This window comes from Pezoporus occidentalis, unplaced genomic scaffold (assembly GCF_034315485.1).
Source record: "Pezoporus occidentalis ecotype Australia unplaced genomic scaffold, CSIRO_AGI_Poc_V1 ctg200, whole genome shotgun sequence".
In the NCBI taxonomy this organism is placed as follows: Eukaryota; Metazoa; Chordata; class Aves; order Psittaciformes; family Psittacidae; genus Pezoporus; species Pezoporus occidentalis.
The window spans coordinates 443,146-466,643 of NW_026913857.1; the positions used below are offsets into that span (position 1 = coordinate 443,146).

A 23,498-nucleotide genomic window follows, 5' to 3' on the forward strand; every position below is an offset into this window, starting at 1 on the left:
CAACTTAAGTATAAAAGAAACCCCACTCCTTATCTCCCAGGGATGCCCAGAATGAGTGCATTAGTCATAACTTAATAGACATGGAAAAAAAAATAACCTATGACACTGACATTTATGTAAAAGCTATTCAAGATTCTTCCAACACAGGCCTGGAAATGAAAATCAAGCAGCAGTAAACAACTGTTGCAATTTTTTTTCCTCCATTTCTCTCTCAAGAATAAGCATGAATTCATATTTTGTAGACAAAGTAAAACAATCATTAGAAATTCCCACTAAAAAGGAAATAAACAACCATTTATTTGACTGCATCGTATTTAGACAGCTTGTACATTTCATAATCCACTGTTTTTGTTCTCATCAAAAAGGATAAAGGGATAGAAGAGTATAATCCACTTAAAACAGCAGTCCAGTATTTTGAGATACACTTGATATTTTCAGATGCCCACCTGATACCTGAACTCCAATATAGGTTGTAATGTTTACACAAGACCTGAAATCTTTGTAACATAGCACTCAGTTTTAGCGATGTCTTGCAGTGCCCTGAAAAACAGTTTGTGATGTACTATGCAATGCCAATTAGGTTATGCCTATTTTCTTGAAGGTGATGAACCTGATCATTTCTTAAAAAACAATACAAACATCCATACTGACATGTCAGCCAACAGTAACATTTGGGCAAATTTAAATATAAAAGTGATCAACTCCTTAGTTAAGATTTGTCAATGCAAAAGGTGAGGGTGAAAGAACTGTGTTTTAGCAACAGACATGAGAAAAAAAAAAAAAAAACAACTTTTCATTTTCATCTCTTTTCATCAACTTTTCAACCTATTTTCATCTCTTTGCAAATTCAAAACTTCCCACTTGATATCCAAATCCCAAGCAACACAGAGAACAAATCTGTTTCTTTTAATATGAACCAATACATACAGCTTCAGAATCTCCCATTGTGAGCTGTGTACTACACAGCAGCAATATTAAAACCTTTCAGGTAACGCGCTCTTTTAAAAGAAACATGCACCTATTTTGCGCAGTATTTTCAAAACGTGCACAGCGACAATTACTTCTTACAACAAACAAACAGAATTGTATTTGAAGTTTGCTTAGAAATAATGATTTTGGCAGTGCCTTCGTGAAAAGTGATTTCAGCTAACTTTTAAGTTAGCTTTTGAATCTGAAGACACCCATGGCTTAAATATTAACCCATAGAAAACTTGCCTGTCTGGCTTTTCAGTTTTTAAACATCAGCAGACACACAAGCTTGCCCCTTTGCAATGTGCGATACAATTCCAACAGCCGTTAACAAGGTAAGAAACCTCTCTGATCTGGCCCCTTAGATCAAGCAAGCCAGAGCAGTCATGGTTCCATCTGGAACATGGTGAACAGAAATCTGTTTTGACTGATTTAACATTACTGACAATTAAGGCTGAACTATGAACAAAACCTCCTGAAAAGTCACCCAGAAAAACTGGCAAACCTGGCAATCGGGATGACATGAACAAAAGGTTTTAGCACGTCACAAGTCAGCAGTGGCAACATACAGGGTTTATGCTGAATTCAACACGTTCTGTGAATAGCAATCTCCAGTTTATTATATCTTCTCTTGGGCATCATTTTAAGCATGTTTTCTTTACTGAGGAATACAAGCCCCCTCAAAAGCTTAAATGGTGTCTCCAAGCAGAAACTCAGAAGGGCCAATTTCCATTAAAAATCTTTTATTTTCAAATACAACTCATGATTTGTACGTGGTAAGAAATGTCCACCACCATGTGCGATTGGTCTGTGCAAAATAAGGCATCCCTCTAAAGCAAGTTTTCCTGCACAGGGCTCTTTTCCAAATGTTACTGGAGGTAGGGGTTCTGTTGGTTTTGTTTGTAAGTGTATAGTAATTAGCAAAAAAAACCCCATGACTCAAACCAAACCTCAAAAATAATAATAATTAAAAAAAAAGTGTAGTAAGGCAAATCTGAAGAGTACGCTCAGCTACAGAAAAGCAGATTCACTGAGAGTTCATCCTTTTCACAGGTTACATAGGTGTTTCCACAAGCCAATTAATACCTTTTTTTTCTTTCCAAAGTGAAAAAATCAAACTCATTCATACAACTGGGCTGTATAATTACACTGAACAAGAAAGCCTAGACACTGTAATTACTGAAAATATTGATGGGTGTTGGTAAAACCTATGTAAGCCCAATTTCAGAAAGGAAAAGGGAAAAATAGAGAAAAACAGAGCAAGAGCAAATGCGAGAAAGAGAAAGAGAGAAGTCCTTCCCCTCTGCTTTGATTTTAGAGGGTGAAGATCCCCCAATAATTTAGCTCATGAAAGTTTAGAGAAAATTAGAGCAGCTAAAAATGCATACAATACACCTTGAAATTTATTTCCAAGACCAAGAGTGAAGCATTTTAGAACAGTGAAGCAAAGCACTCTGAATCTGAAAAAAATTGTTCCAACTATCTTAAAACAGCTGTTTTTCTGAGCTTCTAGCAATAATTTTGATTAAATAAAATCATACCAATTTACATTAATTTTCTATATATTCTTTCAAAAGTCCCTCACTCTTTTAATGAAAAAAGTGCATCCAAGACCAGCAGAGATTTACTGGTGACATCAGGTTCTCTTTTAGCAGCTACTCAAGGTTTTCAAAATAGCTTACACTTCTTGCTATAAGAAAAGAAGGGTCTTCCAAACCCTAATTTGGGAGAAGTATCCAAATTATAAAAATCTGAAATAATTTATTATCAAATCCAGAATTTAAATAAAAGCAGAAATTTTCTTGCAAAGACAACTGAAGAAAGTAAAAGAATAAAAGCATGCACTCCAAACTTAAGAGGTGAAGACAAATATACTTATCTATACAGGCACTGGCAGACGCAATTTAATTGTTACTGTTACTCATTGTAACACACACCCCACCCTACAATACATTTTTTCATTCACTAATCACTGAGGTACCAATATTTAAGAATGGAAAATTCAATATTGAAAAATAAAACCTAAAATTGAAGCCTTTTCCCAGAAAACTATGGCAATTTTTGTATGAAATGTTAGTATACTCATAGAATTTTACAATCTACGTTGGCTTTTTTCTGGAACCAGAAGTCATGTTCCACATACAGGTTCTTTGATAAAATGTTCACTGTGTATGTAATACAGTCAGTAGACTTGCAAACGAATGAAAATATCTTGGTTATCAACTGGCACATCTTGCTGGTACCAAAAGAACTCGAAGTCGGAAACAATCGATTTTAATTCTGAACAAATGCGCCATGCCAAAGTGCAACAAATATGTGCGACACTCAATGAGACACTGACAGATTAAGAGCTGTATACTAAGTCCACCTGCAAAGCAATTTTGTACAAATTGCATTGCATGCAAAGGACAACCCTGCGCTGTTGGGACGTCAGTTTCTTGATTTGATGGTTTCTTTTAACGCAGCCATAGTTTAAGACGCAGTGCATCAACTCCATTTAAATAGTATCTGAACAGCCTCTTGTCTCGCACAAAACCAAGGTTTTCATAAAGTTTCAAAGCAGACTTATTTGTGATTTCTGTTTCCAATACAACCTTTGAGGGAGAAAAAAAAAAAAAACAAGAAAGAGGAAAAACGTGTTATCATATTAGAAAGCAGTTGCAATCACATAATTACTCAAGTAATTTCAAGGTTTTTAAAGGGTACACTTATTAGCTATGAGTGGAATCAACTTATTGAAGCAACCCCTCTCCATTCCCACATTTTAAAAAAATAAATAGTAGTGCATCAACAATTGTAGCTGTAAACAACTACTCATTCATATCAAGATTTTAGTTCTTTGCTGTAAATAGTATTTCAACTCATTACCTAATGGTGAAGGAAAAAAAACCCAACCAACCAATAAGCCCCACCTCCCAACACCTTCCCCTCAAAAAATCCCAAACCAAAACCAACCTACCAAACACGTTAGGGTCCAAAACATACTTTGAATTTTGAATGAGAAATTAAACCTTTACATGTCACAAGAACTTGGCACATGAGATCTTGTTTAGTCATTTAATATCTTTGGCCTCTAATTCAATAGATACAGACCCAGATATACGCTTCAGCATTCTAGGACTAGCTGTCAGACCCAATGTTTGCAACCAATAGCTGTGCTCAACACAAGCATCCCAAACCCAAATCAGAGTGCACACCAGGAAGAAAAAGCAGCTTTTTCCATCTTTCCCCTCCCCGTGCTGGTAAGACCCCAGCTGCAGGAAGACCTGTCACAAATAGCTCAGACCAAACCCAAGTATAAGAGTAGCCCAAATTAAGTAAGATTCAAAATTGTCCCAGAAGTCTCAAGTACAGGCAAAACCCCTACACTGGTGTTAACAAGAAGTTAATTACAAAACTGTGGCACTATGTTCCTCTGAATTGTTTTCTCCACTCACTGAACAGAGCTCTGCTGTTAACTGGTAAGCTGTGTATCCACTCCAAATGACAAAACCTTGTTTTGCCTCTTCGTTGTTGTTCAATGCAGTTACTTAATGATTCTGCTATTAAGGACAAATCATGGTTGTGCAAGAACCCAGGCTGAACTAATAAGCTGACTAAACTACATACAGTCCCTTGACAATGTACATTCAGGTATTAAACAAGAGCTGATGGACACCGCAGAAAGAACATATAATGAAAATACAGCTTAAGCAACTTCTGCAACAAACCAGTGATTACTGCTGGTGTTAAGTCCACTAACAACTATTTTGACACAGCGATATCCACTCTGTGTAGTTAGGACTACATATGTAAGACTCCCCAAGTCCAAAAAAAGTCATCTATTCCATCTTACAACCCAGGACAACCTTCTCTTTCAATAAAAAGGAGGAAAACTGGTTAACATCCCTCCACACACACTCCTAAAACTAGGCACAAAATATTAGTGTGTATTTGTAGAGCAGTTTAAGTCAGTCTATTTCATGGACTCCGTGGCCCTACTACCTTCAGGTACACACTTCCATTCCCCCTCACCTATTTTGCCATCTCACTAAGCTCATTGCTGAGTTACTTCAAGCTACGTGTTAGAAAATCTTTCCCTTTTCTCCTCATCAGCTTTGTTTTCTGCAGTCTGAGGACTGGCTAAGCCAATGTACAAGAGGTAGGCAGTCAGCAGTTAGACTAGTCATCTTCAATAAGATTTAAAATCCATTTAATGTATATATTTGAACATTACTCAAGTTTCAAGCCACTCTAACCACATTCCCATACATAATTCTCCCTGCACTTCTCAGTGTAAGAATGTTGAAAGAATAGTAAACCTGGAGTTAACAACTCAATGAACAATGTAAGACTTAGAAGAAGTTCATTTTCTTAAAAGGAACTAAGAGTCACACATTAAAATATTAAGAGTCAGAGTTCTCAAGTTACAGCAAGACACTCCGTTGTACTTGCACACTTAGGACAACCTAATTCAATTCTTGTCTTATGGCAAGAATTAGGGATTGAATTTCTTTCTCTGGCCCTCCACAGAATACTACCATCAAGTCTTGTGACTTGATCAAGTACTCTTAACATCCTCAATCTATTAAAATGGATAACAATTTATAACAAATTATGGAAGTGATGCAATTTTCCTGAAAAGTGCTATTTCCTACACAGTTATGCACACTGTACAACTTAATTCAAATTAAAACAAAGCACTATGCCAAAGAAGAAATCTGACCCATGTAAATCTACAGTGCAGAAGACTATTATTTGAACTCTGAGCTACAAATGGCATTCACTCTAATAAAAGTTTAGTAACCTGTCAGAGTGATATAACAAGTCTATATCCAACTGCAAGCTCAAATACTTTGCAATGCTAAAAGACTTCCAAAACTGCAGATCATTGAATTTAAGGGAGTGGTTAAATGTTGAAATTCAGGTTTGCTGGAATCCTACTTCCTGAGTCAATGCTCGTCTTAAAAGCAAATGCAGGAGATTCGCTCTGGTATTTCTAATGAAGACTTAGCAGAATGAAAAGTAATTCCCTGATCTCAACATAACTGCTTTTATCTCAAAGGTCTAAACACATGTTTCTAGTATCTAAAAAGGAAACAGTCACATTTTATCCAAATTTCATTAGCTTCATTTTGTAAAGGATGCATCTCTACCTGCACAAAATCTTCGATCAAACTCCAAACCCTCAATTATTGTATTTATTTCTGGTCTCATAGGGTCTATTTTGTTGTACATATATGCCTGTTAAATCCTCCAATAACACAATCATATCCTCCCCTGGAGAACAGCAAAAGCCTGACTGGGTTTAAATGCGTTTTCTGCACAAGTCACAACCTTCTGAAGGCTGTTACTTTCTCCTAAGTCTTAAATTTCATAAACCTAACATTTTATCTCAACTTAAATAGGATTATACTGAAATATACATGTAATTTTTACTAGTGTGGTACTGAACTAAAATGACATGCCTACTGGGGTGGTCAAAAAAAAAACCCAAACTAAAACAAATCCCCTTTAAATCACTCTGATGTTTCAGTGGAAATTCTCATGAGAAGTTGCAATTCCTTTTCACATTCCACATTTTTGCTTAAAACAGCTCTCAAAAGTTCCACTTTATAGAGTCTTATTTTAGTTACCAGTTACATGGTACATTATTTCAGTAATACAAAGTGAATGAACTGTAAGCAGTCATTTGCTACAGATAGAAAACCTAAATGAATAACTCCTTTCTAATTGTGATTAAGGTATGGAATAGTTCTATGTGAAGGTCTTAAGCACTACAATTTTTAAAATCTGCTTGTCAGTAAAAACTAAGCAAATGTACTCAGCCTGAATCCAACTTGCAAAACTATAGGAAAAATACATAGGAGCAAAACTATTCACCTTCACCTGGTCTATTTCTGTAGTTCACATTTTCCATGCAACCAGCCCATATTCTTCATCCTTGTGACTTATTGGAAACTCAGGACATTATAATCTTAAAAACCTCCAGTTCAGTACCCCAAATATTAGAATTCATTAACAACAAATACCTGAGAAAGCCACAGTTAAAAAAAAAAAAAAAAAAAAGGAGGCAAAGACACCTCAAGTTTTGTAATGCTATACCCCAGACACTCCAGCTCAAAGCATGCTGTTGAGTACTTTCTTCAGGCTTGAAGGTTATTTCTAGTTCAAACATACCCCATCCCCCCTCCCATCAGATCACTTCCCTTGCTTCTATTCTAATGTAAGCCATGGCCAGCTCCTCCCCTCCACACAAATTCCGTTCCAGCCAATTCACTTCTTTACTTACCCCAGCTTCCTCAAGCTGGGAAACAACCTGGAAGGAAGGATAATGCCTCTTGTCTTTGAGGGATGGCATATAGCATAAACTATCTCTTTGGCAGCTGGCTAACCACAGAAGCTTGCACTGCAAATCACTTGCTCCACAGCTTGGCTTCATTTATTCCCACAAAAATAGTTTACAGGAAAAAAATATATCCTAAACCACTAAAATATTGCAGCATACGTTGAAATGTCAGCACATCGGTAGTGAATTTTCTAGATTTTCATCTATGGTGTTGTATAAATCCTTTATTTTTCAGGACTTAATGCTGATACCTCAAAATGTCCAATCTATGGTACTTTGAAAGGTAACACACCAAACAAAGCACTTACCAGATTATATACCACAAATTATTACATACATTTACTGCACCTATTCCATAATTAGATTGAAGAAACTAGTTTCCAAGCAGCCTTTGGAAATCTTGATGATACCCACAGCTGCATTTCACGTGTTTAGTCTAATTCCATGAAAGTTTCAAAAAGCAGCAAACTTTTTTTTTTTTTTTTTAATTCCAGGTCATCTTCTATCAAGTAGCAGCATCTTATTATTTTCACCATGTTTCTGAGTTTATTAAGTGATGTAGAAAAATATCTTAATAGCAGCAGAGACGATTAAACTATTTACACACCTCACAAAGACATATTGCTGTGATGCACTACTTCATGTTTGATCAGCTCTAGGCATCAATTAGACAGCCAGAAACTCTTCTCCCAACAAGTTGTAAAATCTGGTGAAGCAAATGTTTTGGCTCTGTTGAACACAGCCAAACAGACAGAGCCAGACTTTTTATAGCTAGCTAGTTCGATTTTTCAGATTCTGGTCATGACTGAAAATTCAGCAATCCACTATGTGGTACCAAGTAAGCAACATCATTATTTTGTACCACGTATATCTGGAAGAAGCCTACATTTGGTGACAATAAAAAGAAAGCATGAAAACATTGGCTGTTTGGCTGTAGATAAGCTGCATATGAAAACAGCAAAAATATGTAAAATCAATGAAGGTATGCCTCTGCTAACTGCCGTAGAAAGTTGGAAAAATACTCTGCTTGTGCTCCATGTTGCCTGGGTGTAACGGGCTCCTGTTTCAAAATGCTGTGCCAGCACCAGACTCAGCTGATGCAAAAGCCCCCAAGAAGCAAGGCATAATTAGTTTAGAATCATCATCCCACAAACAGTTACACAGTCTTTGAAACATGCCTGTACCCGTCCAGCACACACTTTAAGGAGCTTGAATTGTAGGGCCTCTGATGAAAGAGGGACAGCAAGAGTCCCTGAAAAATGCCCTCTGCACTTAGTTCAAAGCATTTATACAGCACCATAAATGAAAATCTGTGACTAAGAATTACTGAGGTCTCACTGCAGACTAGCCTGTAATCCTTACGACATTTATTTAATTTTTCCAAAGATAAAAAACAGTAAGAAGGGCTCTTAGATGAATATTACAGTCATAGAAGACAACACAGATTACTATGTGCATACCTGTTAGTCCAATTTAGAAATTAAGTTATGTGAGTAGTACATATACATTCATAAATCATAAGGTAATTATTGCAACTTTGGTAGCTTGAATAGAAATAGCTGGTTCTGCCACTACCCTAACTACAGTAGGCAATTACATTTCAATTCTCCAGCTGCAGTGTGAACAGTGTGATACTATTCTTCAATTATTTCTTTAATATTTTAAATCCTGAATACTCTAGCAACGGCAAATTAATTCAATACCATAGTGAAAAGTTTGGGGGGTGGGGTAAGAACCTACCCCCCCTGCAAAAAAAAAAAACAAAAAACAAAAAAGCACACAAAAAAAACCCACAACCCTTTTTTTTTTATTAGTTCAGTGTAGCAAGTAGTAAAACAGATTAGAGCAAAGCATATTACATATGATGACAGAAGCAACAAGCCAAAGCAAAGAACTTAAAGAATTGCAGAACTATCAGATTACATTATACTGCCCTAGTATGACAAAAATTGGCAGGGGAAAGGGGGGGGGGGGGGGGGGGGGGGAAGAGAGAGAAATATAAAAAGGCACCAGTAAGCACAGGCATGAAGAAATCTGAAGAGTATGTATTTCAAACAATGAAGTGAGAGCACATGCAGGGGTGCTGCAAGAGGTGTAACACAACAAAGCAGAAAAATAAGGAGTATGTGCCAGAAATCCTGTGACAAAACCTGCAGTTTTACAGAAGAAACGTTGCCACACTGCAGTAGGACAATTGAGAGAGAAGCTGAAACAATGTAACAGAGAGATCAAAGAATGATTAATCATGACACACTGAAATGACACAGCAATCATATATCAGGAACAAGTAACAAATGCATGGTACCAACGAGATGAAAGTTAAAGGGGCAGATAACTGGCTAAGAAGGACAGACAGTCAAAGGAGGATAGATGCAAGGAGCATTCCTCACAGGTTAAACATGGCATATAAAGACAGCTGCTTTTTATATTTTTATATATGTATAAGTACCATCCCATCAAACAAAAAAAAAAGAAAAACAAACAAACAAAAAAAAAAGCAAACAAAACCCCTCAAACAGACAACTTAAAAAAAAAAATAAACCCCAACAAAGCAAGCCCTAAACAGTAGGGACTGTTATCTGCTAAGAGTAACAATATATAGTACAAAGAAAGTCTGACAGCGATTCAGTCACTTTCCTTCCAAGTTTTCACTGACGTACTGAATCATTACAGAGTTCTGTTGGTGCTATGTAACACAGTTATGCACTGTCAGAACAGCCTGATGAGTTGCTGTGATAAAAGCGCATTCCGCAATACTACGGCATGTACTATTTCAGTGTCTTTGTGTACTCTGAAAGTATGGAAATATTACACACAACAGGTTAAGTTACACTGGTCATTAGCACCCTAGAGTCTTTGGAGGGAAATGTGCTTGCGACCAAAGGCTGAGGAAGCATTACAAAGTAAAACAAAACATGAAACACTGAATTTAAGCACTTATGATAAATTTAGAAAATCCTTCTCCCATTTGTACCATATGCCTTTTTGGAGTTATTTTTCCTTTTATCATAAATGAAAGAGCTTCTTAGCAACCCATTTCCCACCTAAAAACGTCCTGTAGAAGAAAAACCTGTGAATTCAATCCGCATATAGGAGAATGCAAACCATTTACATTATGAAAGTTCTTGATTATAAACTCTTACCTCATCACAATCTCCTTCAACCATAGCATAAATAGCTTTCTTAACCAAGTTTGTACCTGAAATATAGATTTCAGTAAGTGCAAGAGTTGCAGTGCAAAAGATGCTAGTATATATATGACTAATGTGCGCTATCTACATGACATGATACCTGAGGAAAGCAGGTAGGAAAGAAAGAAAGAAGATGCAGTCTCAAGTTTGAACATTAAAATAATCCATAAAGTTACCCAGAGACTCAGCTTAAGTGCAAGATATTTCTAACACAAGAATATTAGAAACAGGCTTCTATGTTTAACATGGTGTTATACATAGCCTTCCAAGATGTGATTCATCCCTTTTTGTTGCATTTAAAGTCAAAATATGCTGGCACGTACTTGAAGGACATACAACGTCCAAGGGAATTTCCTCTTACTAAACCAAATACTTCTATTAGTAACAGAGCTTTTGAAACCACTTTTCTTGTGGCTCACTCCCATTTGGATTTGCTAGTATCCAATAGTATGGTTGAAGCCCATCCCTTCCCCTCAGTCAAGCATTAATTTAATTCTTTATCATTATTTTTCATCTGTTTCACAACAGTCCTACAAATGTAGTATCCCTGTCTGTAGAACTGGGGTGAAATTGTAAGTTTATTTCAAAGTTATTAGACCAAAAAAATGGTGTTCAATGAAATTGCATAAAATTGCATAAATCTCACATTTATAAGGTGGCTAAGGAAAAAAAAAAAACACCAAGGAATCTAGAGAATGTTTTAAAATATTCTCAGAACCTTAATCAATTAGGATTTTCATTAAATGTATGACAACACTGTACTACATTTATAACAAATTTTCAGATTAATAGCATACGTGGAGAAACAGCAAGGTAGCAAATGTAGGAAAAAATCAACAGGCAGAATGCTAAAGTAAGCAAGGCTTTAAATATAAAGTCTATGTAATTCTAAAATAATGAATTAACTAAAACTAGGGAAAAATCTTGCAGAGATTTTCATAATGACAGTATTAGTTCCTATTTACTTATGAATCCAAGCACCTGCAATTAAATTATGGCAGGCTCCTTCATGATTCAGCTAAAAGGAAAGGACAGTGATTTCTCAGCACCCTCTTCCCTCTGCTCCACTACAGAAACTAACAATGGCTTTTGAATTGCAACAAAACAATCCACACATGCTTGAACAGTCATGGTAACATGCAGTACTTCATGTTTCTTGGAGTTTTATCAGGGGGGTTTTGAAGAGAACCAACACAACAGTACCATTCTGCAATGCCTCACCACATTTTTCCACTGCAAGTAATTTTCTGTCTTTAATCACAAAAGTATGAGCTGTTCAGAGTGAATGAGTGGTGAAACACATTTCTAAGCTTTAAAGCAGACGTCTACATTTTAAATTTAAAAAAAAAAAAAAGTTACAAAATGTAGTTTCTCAATAACCAACACACACACACACAAAAAAAAATAAGTTCCATAAGAACAGATCGTTAATTAAGCCAACTAGGATAGCTGGTGTTAGAAGGAAAATCCCTTCATCAGGGCAAAACTGATTAATGAGGAAAGGCAAACTCCCTACCAAAAGCAATTTCTTCTATCATGGAATTTCTCAACAAAACAGATCTCCGTTTCAGTCATTCAACTAGCAATACACAGCTATTTTTCTCCACTTATTAATACAACAATGAGCTACATATATTCTCCCCAATGGGCAATATATGCATAATTGATAGAGGAAAGCCAGGGGATAAGTTCATTGAAAAAAGACTGAACACAACATAAAAATACAGTGATGAAGGCACACAACAAAAAGCAAAGCAATTCCCAATGTTGTTATTTGACAGTGGTAACAGACAGAGGTAAGGGGCTGTTAACCACCTTTCTGTTTAAGCTTCATTGTATTCCACATGTAAATCTCATAGAGCATTTTAGGTTATTTTAATAAAATAAGAAAAGCCACTAGGGAGCCACTGTGGTCAAGTAAGGCAGGGATAACAAAACCCACCACATCAAGAAGTTCAGTTCTGCTTAAACCTTTGTGACAACTGCATTTATCCCAACTACAGGTTTTAAGTAAGAAGTAACAAAAAAGGCTATTCTTACCAATTCCTTTTCTTCTGTATTTGGAATCCACTGCTAACATGGCTATATAACCTCTGCGGAACATCTTTTTGTGCATATCCAGCTTGCAGACGATGGCACCTACACACTCCTCACCTACCATGGCCTTAAAGACAAACATACATGTATGCATTCTCAGTTTGTGATCTACAGTGCTACCAGAAGTAGTTAACCAGTTCATTTTAAGTGAAACAGCCACACACAACATTTGCATAAAGTGATTAAAAAAAAAAAAAAAAATTACTAAATAAATTTTTAAAACATCTCCAAAAGTTTATAAATAAGGTTAAGGGACTCATTTCTTTATTATATTTAAATAAAGTTACAAGTCAATTAACATCCAATGAATTGTCCTGGAGAAAACCACATTATTAATCCATAAAGTCTACAGGCAAAAACACATGTGATAGGAAAGAAGGGAGAGGAAATAAAAATACCAAGTTAAGGCACAGATCATCCTTTCACATGGGCTGCTACAGAGGAAGAAAAGTCCATTCCTAAATTTTCATCCTCAAGGTCTGTGGTAGATAAAATGCTTAATTTTTGTCTGGTTTTAATGTCAAGGCCACAAAGGGTCACAAAAAAATGTTGCTGCATTTAATCTTTAGAAACCGTCATTTTCAGTCATATGACACCCAAAGAACAAACAAAAAAAGCACAGAGGTAATATCACACATTTTAACTGTTCAGAGATTTCCTTCTTTAAGAGTTATGTACTGACAGTTAATTCCAACAGTATTGTTACAAAAAGCATGGTCAAGGAGATGTAGTCATTCTGAAACATTGAGGAAAAATAAACACGTATCAAACCTCTTGCACAATCACTGTGTTCACCAAACTTTTACCATGAAATATATTAGAGAAAAAGTGTAAGAAAAACTGAGTCATATATTAACTGAAGGGTTAGACAGAATCAGATTAATGACATTATAACCTGGAGCACTAAAACTGAATAATGCTGCAGAGCAGGACAGCATCCAAGGGGAGAATGAATTACTGTTAGTTCAGGAAAGATTGACAGAGATAAAATGGAAACTCATAATTGTAAGTATATGTGTATAAATGGATCCACATATTTTGATAGACCTCTATCTGCAGGGGGGAACTAGCCTTGGGCTCAAGAGTAGCAACTAAACCAGGGCTACAGCATACGACTGGCACAAGCATGTGCTAGCATAGGCACTTCTGAATAATCCAAATTTACAACAATAACACACATCAAATGGAAAGGACCTGCCAGAGCCCGTACTGCCAGACCTCAGTGCAGCCCACCTGTGAACCCAGCACTTGCTTCTCCACAATCTATAGTTTACACTCCATAAGCCTCCAACCACCTGAACCTTTTTGTACACAGCTTGTAGGCTAAGGCTCTACAGATAGAAGATTCATTCATGCAGATTATACTGTTTTTTCATTCCAAGAATAATGTCTTCTGGCATCTCTACCTGGATGGTGGGTTATTAACCAGGTCAGCTGCCAGCCAGAAGCTGTACCAAAGATGAAATGAAGCAGCCCCAAACATATGAGCTGCAGTTCCAAAGCTAAGATACTGCATGATTTTAACACCACTTCCAATAGCTTAAGCTCATCAGTCAAATATAATTATTGCTAAGTTTTTATTTGGCAGGAATCCACACTTCTAGTGGTATCCAAGAACAATCCTGAACAGTCTAAATATTTTTTTAAAACAATGAACAAAACCTGTAGTGTGATCTAAATGGACTGAAATACAGCCTCTGTACAGTCCTTCACAACACAGTTTATTCCATAGAAAAGAAAAGCTGTACTTATACTAAAGCTGTGCAGGTAAAGTATCAGCTAAAAGCAAGTTTTGTATCTCAGCTCAGACCTGAGAAAACCAGTGAGTTAAATAAAGAGTGTCATCAGAAAGACTCTTCATAACATTGCTATAATTATGCAGAGTACCTAGATGTAATCTTAGACCTCACTAAAAAAAAAAGAAAAAAAAAAAGAGTTATGCTTTGCCCTGAAGTGAACACGTGCAAGTTGTTGGTTGTAACAGCCATAAGGAATATTTTTAAGATATATTTTTTACACAGTTCAAGAGTAGTGACATTCTAGACACTGTGTATCTGTGCTCTTTTTTCTTTAGGGCACTTTTCTGAAAAGCTATGTTCATGAATCATGTAATTAGAAAGCTAGACAGCAAAGAATTATGTTTATGATCAAAGAAGCAAATGCCCAATGGTTTTACCATTGCTGCAGAGAGCTAAGTGAAGCATGACTTTGTTACCAGTTCTCCAAATACTTAAATGTGTTACTCTGTCTTTAGGAAGGTAAATCTGCCAGTTAATCTAAGATGTTCCTCTTAGAGAGGGAGTGTTGAATTTCCACCTCAATCTGAGGCATTGTATTGCCTTTCCTCTTGTTTCTCCATCTCTCCAACCTCATCCATTGCTAGAAATAAACTAAAATCATCAAATAGTTTGGGTTGGAAGGGACCTTAAAGCTCATCTAGTTCCAACCCCCTGCCACAGGCAGGCACACCTTCCACTAGACCAGGTTGCTCAAAGCCCCATCCAGCCTGGCCTTGAACTCTGCCAGGGATGAAGCAGCCACAGCTTCTCTGGGCCCACAACTTCTCTGCGATGCTTGTAATTTAATTCCCTGGAAAAGGTTAAACTGTGTAAATAAGAACAAAACCAAAAAACCTACTGAAATAGTGAGAGTTGGAAGGAAAAAGAAAAACATAATTCCCACACAACACCATTTGTTGAAAAGACAATTGTGGGCCAAATTTTCATTTCAGGTATATGACAGTACTTCTAAACAGAAGTTCCTACAAACAGAATCCAGCCCAAGTTACTATTATGTATGATAAACCCCATGGACTACTAGATTTACTTCAAGCACAGGTCATCAGCAGGATTAAAATATATGAATTCAAACCCAATATTTGCATCAACTTTGTTCTTATGAGTAAATTTAAATACTTAACACAAACTAGATTTTAATACCTTTCTATGGCAACCATTACCAGAAAACTTAGCACAGAAATGCCTGCAAATCAGCAAGAACAGCACTTTTCACAAAATTAAACTGGCATTAATTTAATTAGCAAAGATGGCATTAAGTCTGTCAGCCAGTCTGAGTATGCACTGAATACCCAGACCCTGTGATATTTGTTCCCATTTGAAGAATATTGAAACAATCAACTCGCTCCTGAAATATTTTGCAATTCAAATGCAGTAGAACCTGCACTACTGCAACACAGCTTCTCTTTCACAGATGCACCAAAATCCATCCCAAAGTATCACAGAAACAGCTCTGTATGAATCCTTTGGCTTACATTTAGTGATCATATTACTGAATGCCATTAGAAGATACATTTAGGCTAATGGTTTTAAGCTGAAGTCTGGCACTTCAGTCAGAGCTCTTTATAATACTGAGCAAATCACTAAGTTTCTATGTTTCCACTCTATGAAACTGGACACGAGTAATTCCTTCCCATGTTAGGGCATTGCCAGAAAACTACACTAGCTGTTGTTACGTACTCAATACTCGTATGTACTCAATATTCATCCTGCAATGGCTTAAGTTTTCACAAAGCTGCTGACAGTGAGAAGCAGCACAGCAAGCCTGTGTCTGAAACCACAATCACTCTTGAGAGGAAACTGGAATACAGAGAGAGTTTGCAAATTGAGAACGGATGTTATAGAATTTCTTCCTATGTCTGTCATAAGGCTAGGAAGACTTCTCAGTTTCCTAACTTTTTCTGGTTCTTTTATGTCCCAATTTTCCTCAACTGAAAAACAGGGGCAATGTCTTACAAGTCTTAATTTCAACATGAAGTATACTTACTCTTGCAGAAAATCCAATTAAAAAAAAAAGAAAAAAAGCATTAGTATAAAACAAGAAGCTCTTAAATGCAGTCATTTAGGATTATAACACATCTAAAACCACTTATATGGTATTAATAGGTTATTTTAAAACTTGTGAAAGCTTAAATTATAAACGCTGCTATAGCTAGTGGCAAAGTTATGAACCCAGAAGCAGAGACCTTTTGCTTAAAAGTTAGTCACGTGGTGCAGCATTGTGAATGACAGGAAAGGTTACACCACTCAGCCAGAACTCTGCTTTTACTACGTCCTGTCTTACCCAAACTTTGGCACAGAGCAAGATTTCCTAAGCTCACCTCTCCCATGCTAAAGTATTTTGAAAACAATTTTCTGAAACATTTAAGGTATCAGTTCTAAATGGAAGTTTCAGAATTTCAATGCTGACAGGACTAGAAGCCACAAAAGCACTTTAAAAGGAAGCTACAATTTTTTAAAAGTGTTTACAATCCATATGGGGACAAAGCTATAGTGAGGCTTGACAATGCTTCATGTAAAACAAAACATCCCCTTTTCCTGGATCATTTTTTGACAGAAGCGTGGTTAGCGTAGAAGAGAAACTGGGCTGACGGAGCTCCAGAGAATAAGTAAAAACTGGGCACTTACAGGGCTCCCATACCTAGCACACAGCACAAACCTGCTTTTCCAAAGACAGGTGAAACTGGAGTTTAAGCAGACAGTTGCAGTTTATGAATAAGGTTTTTACCTTGCAACAGCTCAGTCAGTAATGCTGTAGTGTAACACATCAGAACTGATCATCAAGTATTCCCAACTTGTTACCGTAAAGTCAGGAAGACAGTTTGGATGAATCTGATGTTAAAATGAACAGGTTTTGAAGATTCATAGTATCTGCAGGCGCTTTTAAAGTGAATATGAACTTGAGTGTACAGTTAGGAGGCAGTCTGATACAGCAGAACACGGTAGTAACTAACAAGTAAGGGTTGGTACTGTGCTTTCCCTCCAGTTGTGCATTCTTGTATCTTGCACCGTGACATCCTGCTAGGAATTTATTTTGAGCCCTAAATCAACAAAAACCTGACCCTAAAATATATACATACACACACTCATAAATATGCGTCGGTTGTGGGAGGTCTTTGTTAGCTTCCCAAATCAGAGAAACACAAGAGGTAGTTGAACAAAAAGAAATAACAAGCAGCCCTTTCCATTGCTGTAGCAACAGTACACCTTGAGAAGGCAAGCCAAAACTCAGCAAGTTTCAAACCCATGAGATAATCATTGCCAGGAATAATGTTCATAATGCCCCCAGAAAACAGCTCTGCATTGTCAGGTAGCCAAAATGCTAGATAGGAAAATTATGGTGTTTAGGAGGCTTAGTGAATAAATGTCAGCAAGGAACAACTGGTGATCATTTACAGAAATTACACATCCCATCTTCAATTTAAATGGGGTTAGCATTTTCCCCTCACATGCTGAGAAGGTAAAGGGAGCCCATGACAGTGCAGTGAAGAGATGTGAGCATACACTGGAGGATTTTAAAAATGGTGATGGTGAAATTCAGTAAAGGAATTAGTTGGATCCCTACAGATACATTTTTCAAAAGCAATCAAATTGCAGTGTAACCCCTCTCCCAAAAAGCAATCAAAACCTAGAACCAGAAGGGTTTGAGGACACAAGGCACTAAAGAAAAATGATTCTGTGAGACCAGGCACTATGCTTCTGCTCAGTATCCTGCTACTGTTCTTGCTAATTGGAATATGCAGTCCCTGACAAAAGATAAATATTTTAAAGAGACTTATTAAACAGTAGTAGTTCAGGAATCCATTAGCAGCAGGAATAATTAAATTTTATAGAACAGAAAGTCTTCAAGACAATCTCTAAAAAACAAACCTTAAAAATACCAAAACCAGTCACAAAAGTCCATCAAATTTGACTCAACGTACGCCAAGACCTTCAAATTATTAAGTAATAACAATCGGCTAGCTTTAGTCATTCATAGCCACATATTCATCTCTACAGTTTTATGTACTGTACATTGTTCCACCCTTAAAAAAAAAAAAAGGCAAATACAGAGTTCAAGTAAAGCTTTGTTGATTCATCAAGGTTATAGAAAAAAAAAAAAAAACAAGCCAAAAAAATGCAACAATAACAAAAAAAAGAAGCCAAAACAAAGAGAAGCTGTCACGATAAAATAAGCTTAAAGATACCTTCTTTTCCTTGAGTGACATCTTATTCTTTGAATGCACTTCTGATATATTGCTCTATCAAACAAGTTGTCATTGTGGTTTCCTCACAAAATTCTCAAGTTACTCCCTGACGAAAACCCCCTAAAGATTTAATATCTAAACAAATGCATTGTGATCTAACTGTATCCAACATTACCTTGACTTTACCAGCAACACACTTGATGAGGAAAGTATGAACATTTGTTGCTTAAAAGCATTTATTTTCAATAGAAGTAAATCAGTCACACATAGCTCTATGCTTAAAGATACCATTCTGCTCTGATCGGTATCTTTATAATGGCAAACATGACTTCGCACCAAACAACGTCTGCAAATATTTTTGTAGTCCTATTTTGTTCCAGAAGGTAACGCTTTACTCAACTTACTATAATCCTACTGTATTCCCTCTTCAGGGTTTTAAGAGGCACGGTTTTGAAAATCCTCCCATTAATCATAGAAATCCCACTATAAATTAAACCAAACCCTAAACCAAGAACATTCAGGAAGTTTAAGGCCAGATGGATTCCATTAGCCTCACCTCCTGCATTCATATCCTATTAAAATTTCATAGAGTTATTCATGAATTGAAGGGTGTTTTGGTTCTGGCTAAATCATACCTTTCAGCAAGGTGTCCAGCCTTGATTAAAACATCAAGAGAGAAGAATTCATCATTTACCATAGCAAATAAGCATCACACACTCCCATAAATGTTCTGTTTCGCAGACCTACATTTTTCTATGAATAAATCAAACACAGCTAAACTCCCACTGTGCATGTGTACTCCTCAGGTCAATTCATACTCAGTTTTATATACCTCTGGATGGATTATCATCCTGAAAGCATGCTTTTGAACTGAGACATGAGATCTTCCATGAGATTTGTTAAATATTTCGGAAGACAGGGTGACAGCCAGATCAGTCTTTACAATAATGCAATAGGAAGAATATAAAACTAAATACATTGTTAGTACAGCAAGACAATCTAAGCAGCACAAGAATTTCTGAATGCTGCATACACTTTCACACCTGTAAGAAGCAATACAGTTGTACTTGTCTCTTTACAAAGTAAGCTCACAGATCAAAAAGCCTACAAAACCTTTCACAGTGTTTCTCCATGTAATACTGAGCATTTATATTAGCCATTCTCAAGTCTGTTTTAGAACTACTGTGCAACATTTACTAGGCACTGTAAGACACTACTGGACCAAGTACTTTCTTTTTTAAACACGCACCTCAGAACTGTGACAGAATGATAAAGTGAGATACCAAAGGTCACAAAAGTCAATGTCAAAACCAAGATTAGAAGCCTTGAATTCCTGGATCCTAATCCTGTGCTCAAATCCTTTCCCTACCACCTAAAACATATATTAACAACTTAGGAACTTCAGGTGCATGCTTTACTTATACATGCACAAGTCACAAAGGAACTTCAGTAGGTCAAAAAAAGCTTGGCCTTATCCACAAAAAGATTATTAGAAGCATTTCCACAAATATCAACCTTTCAATCCTCTCCCACCCAGCTCCAAACCACTCCCAATTCCTTCCCTCCCTTCCCCCTCTGGCACTTACCAAAAAGCAAAGTTGTGGCCAGTTGTGGATAAAATACCTATATGTGTAAATGGAGTAGGGTTCAGACAGATCTTTGGTGATCAGTCTCATGATATCGGGCATCTGCAGCTCTGACTCATATTGGACGTATCGTATCGTTATGTCCTCCTCGGGCTGAGAGTCCGTTCCCGAGCCTTTCAAACTACAAGCTGCTGCTAAGGACCCGGAGAGTAGCAGCAGGGACTCCTCCTGCTCCCCTCCTTTATTCCCCTCCTCCTGCTCTTCCTCCTCCAAGCCAGTCCCTTCTGCCAGTCCACTGTCGGCTGCAGTCTTAGCAGCAGTTGTAGTTGTGGCGGCAGACTGGCTACTGTCCTCTCTTGTTGCTGCTGCTGGAGGAGAAGGAGGAGGAGAGGGTGCAGTCCTTCCCTGAAGAGGGAGGTGGTTGGTAAGGGAGGATGAGCACGGTGCTGTGGTTGGGGGCGACGATTGCTGCTGCTGTCCAGAGCCCATTGTTTTGCTGGCTCGCTTGTTCTCCAGCCCCTCGGGAGCTACCCCTGCCTCCGAGCTGAGGATTTTGCCCTTGAGGGAGGCCCGCAGATGCCGCAGCTCGGGGCTGATAAGGCCGTTGAGCTGGTGGTTGTGGTGCGGGGAATGATGATGGTGGTGGCGGTGCTGCTGCCCCCCTTTGCCTCCGTCGCTGCCTCCTCCTCCTCCTCGCTGTTGCTCCAGTCCTCCCGCGGGTCCCTCCTCTTCCTCCTCCTCTTCGGCCTCCTCGTCCTGGGCCCCGGTACAGACGGCGGCGGCAGCAGAAAAGGTGTAAGAGGAGGAGGAAGCAGTCCCCCCTCCTCCTCCTCCTCCGGGGAAGGGGGAGAGCGTGTCCCCCTGCGGGGAGAGTACGCTGCTAGGCCCCGGCGGTACCTCGGCCATATCCTACGGGAGAGACCGACACAAACTCACCGAGGAGGAGGGCGTCAGACGAGACGGGGGCGAGAAGAGAAAGCGGCGGCCTCATGGGCCACGGTCGCGACGGGGGTTGGGGGGGGGTGGGGGTGGGGGGGGCGCGAACAAAGGCAGAAACGGTGCCCGGGCCCCGCCTCGTCGCCCCGCCACCGCCTCTGCCTGCTGTCCCGCTCCCCCCGCCACCGCTGCAGAGGCCTTTCCCCAGTCCCTCATGAGCCCCGAGCGACTACCCGCCGCCCCGCGACCTCCCCACCTGCCGCCACGGCCACTCACCCCCGCGTCTCCTCAGCGCCGCGGCTCCCACTCTCCGCTCATCCACCGGCCGCCAAGCGCGGCCGCCCCTGCCGTAACACGCGGCCAAGTTTCCTGTCAGCTGTTACGACACTTCCTCCCTTGGCGGCGAGGCCTAGCGACGACGGGGTGACGGCGCGGAGTACGCTGGCGGCGCGTGTTGCCGGCAGCGCTGCCCCGCTGTGTGCGGCCCCCGGCCCGGGCTGCCCGGCGGCATCCGCTCCTGCGGGTGCTGCGGAGCTCGCGGCCTGCCCCGGGGAGGCCGGCACTGGGGTCTGGCTTGGGCCTTGGCTTCCGCACGGCCTAGGCCGCAGCCCCGGTGCTGCCACAGCGTGTGCGCCCCGGAGCTGGTGGACGCAGGTTTCACCAGTTGAATCTATGAATACTACGGCAGCGGCACCGTTGCCCTCGAACGCCTCCCTTTGCTGCCTCTCCTGCCCTCACTCACCCCAGCAGACGCTCCCATCGATGTTTGTGCTTTGATCAACCCGTACCCAGCGGGACAGAGGTGCTGCCCACAAGGACAATGCCAGCAGTGTCTGGTGATGCAGGTCAGAGAAAAGTGCAGGAGTTGCTGCTCTTGCTTTCAGAAACAATGTGAGTCGTGGTTCCTCATCTGAATAGGCAAAGGCAGGCCTTAGACTGTGTTGTGCAACTGATAACAGCAGAAACTTGGCGAGGCTGAAAGAAGTAAGTCCAAAGGAATCTCTGCTGTTGTGCATTAAATAATCTCTGCTTTAAGAACACACTAGTAGGTGCCTCAGCAATAATCATAGAATCACAGAATGGTTTGGGTTGGACAGGACGTAAAGATCATCCAGTTCTAACCCACCTGCTGTGGGCAGGAACGCCTCACACTAGACCATGTTGCCCAAGGCTCTGTTCACCCTCACACTGAACACTGCCAAGGATGGAACATTTACCACTTTTTTGGGCACTCTTCCAGCGCCTCACCACCCCAACACAAAGAACTTCTTCCTTGTATCTAACCTGAACTTCCTCTGTTTTAGTTTGAATGCATTCCCACTTGTCCTATTGCTATAGTCCCTGATGAGGAGGCCCTTTATGGCATCCCTGTATGCCTGGGCCATTGGTGAGCGCACACACAGAGGGGAGGCTGGGCTGGACAAGGGCCAGGGACCTCTGCCAAGAGCGGCAGTATTCTCTTCTCAATGGTTTTGAGATAGCAGCTGTTGACGACTACAGTGGTGACAAAGATGACTTGCTCCCTGCTTTCTCCTCTCACTGACTGCGGCCACAATGTTGCTACTTGGAAAGTGACTGACCTTCCTCTTTCACAGAGTCCATTCCCTCTGGGAGCTTTCCCCTGTGCAAAGATGCCAATAAATGTCTTGTGTAACACACAAACACTGTGTCTGTGAGGGTGTGGGCTGTGGAAAGGGTTCTGGGGCTGTGGAAAGGTTTCTGGGGCTGTGCTTGATGCTCAGCTCCACAGATGAGAGATTCATAGAATAGGGTTGGAAAGGACCTAAAATAATCTAGTTCCAACCCCTCTGCCATGGACAGGGGCGCCTCACCCTAGACGATGTTGCCCAAGGCCCTCTCCAGTCTGGCCTTGAGCACTGCCAGAGATGGGAGTATTTATCACTTCTTTGGGCAACCTGTACCTCACCACCCTCACAGTAATGAACTTCTTCCTTACATCTAACCTGAACTTGTTTCAGTTAGAATGCATTACCCTTTTTCCTATTGCTACAGTCCCCGATGGAGAGTCCCTCTATTGCATCGTTGCAGGCCTCTTCCAGATATTGGGAGGCTGCTCTGAGGTCTTCATGCAGCCTTTTCTTTAGGCTGAGCAGCCACAGCTATTAACACACATGCATGGCCCCTTAAAATGCAGCATAGTGAGTTTTTCCTTTTCTTACATGAAAGCTTTGCAGGACTGTTGTAAGACTTGCTCATTTTTATTTGCTACAGTTATTTTTCAAGTAAGTGACAGGTCTGGAATTAAAAGGAAAATCCAGCAACTACTCCACATGTCCTAACAGGACTCTTTAATTAGGAAGAAAATAGACTGTGTGGTTACAGTCTTCCACTTATGAATTGCTGACTTCTGAACCAAAGTAGGGAAAGAGTAAAATACCTGTTTGAAA

The 23,498-nt window shown here is 39.4% G+C and overlaps 1 protein-coding gene across 7 annotated transcripts; it reads right to left on the reverse strand.

Moving 5' to 3' along the window:
* Nucleotides 1–273: 273 nt before the first annotated feature.
* NAA30 (N-alpha-acetyltransferase 30, NatC catalytic subunit) lies at nt 274–21,507 on the reverse strand. 7 transcript variants are annotated; one of them, XM_062618405.1, is made up of 5 exons: nt 21,367–21,506; nt 20,155–21,063; nt 12,529–12,652; nt 10,441–10,496; nt 274–3,563 (listed from the first exon to the last, which is right to left on the reverse strand). In XM_062618405.1, exons 2-5 carry the CDS (start codon nt 21,058–21,060, stop codon nt 3,426–3,428), a joined length of 1,224 nt encoding a protein of 407 aa, XP_062474389.1. In that variant the 5' UTR covers nt 21,061–21,063; nt 21,367–21,506; the 3' UTR covers nt 274–3,425. The 7 variants fall into 7 exon arrangements, with proteins under 7 accessions (XP_062474389.1, XP_062474390.1, XP_062474393.1 ...); XM_062618406.1 differs by having other exon boundaries at nt 21,347–21,440; XM_062618408.1 differs by lacking the exon at nt 274–3,563 and adding an exon at nt 8,749–9,033 and having other exon boundaries at nt 21,367–21,507.
* Between the last annotated feature and the right edge of the window lie 1,991 nt (nt 21,508–23,498).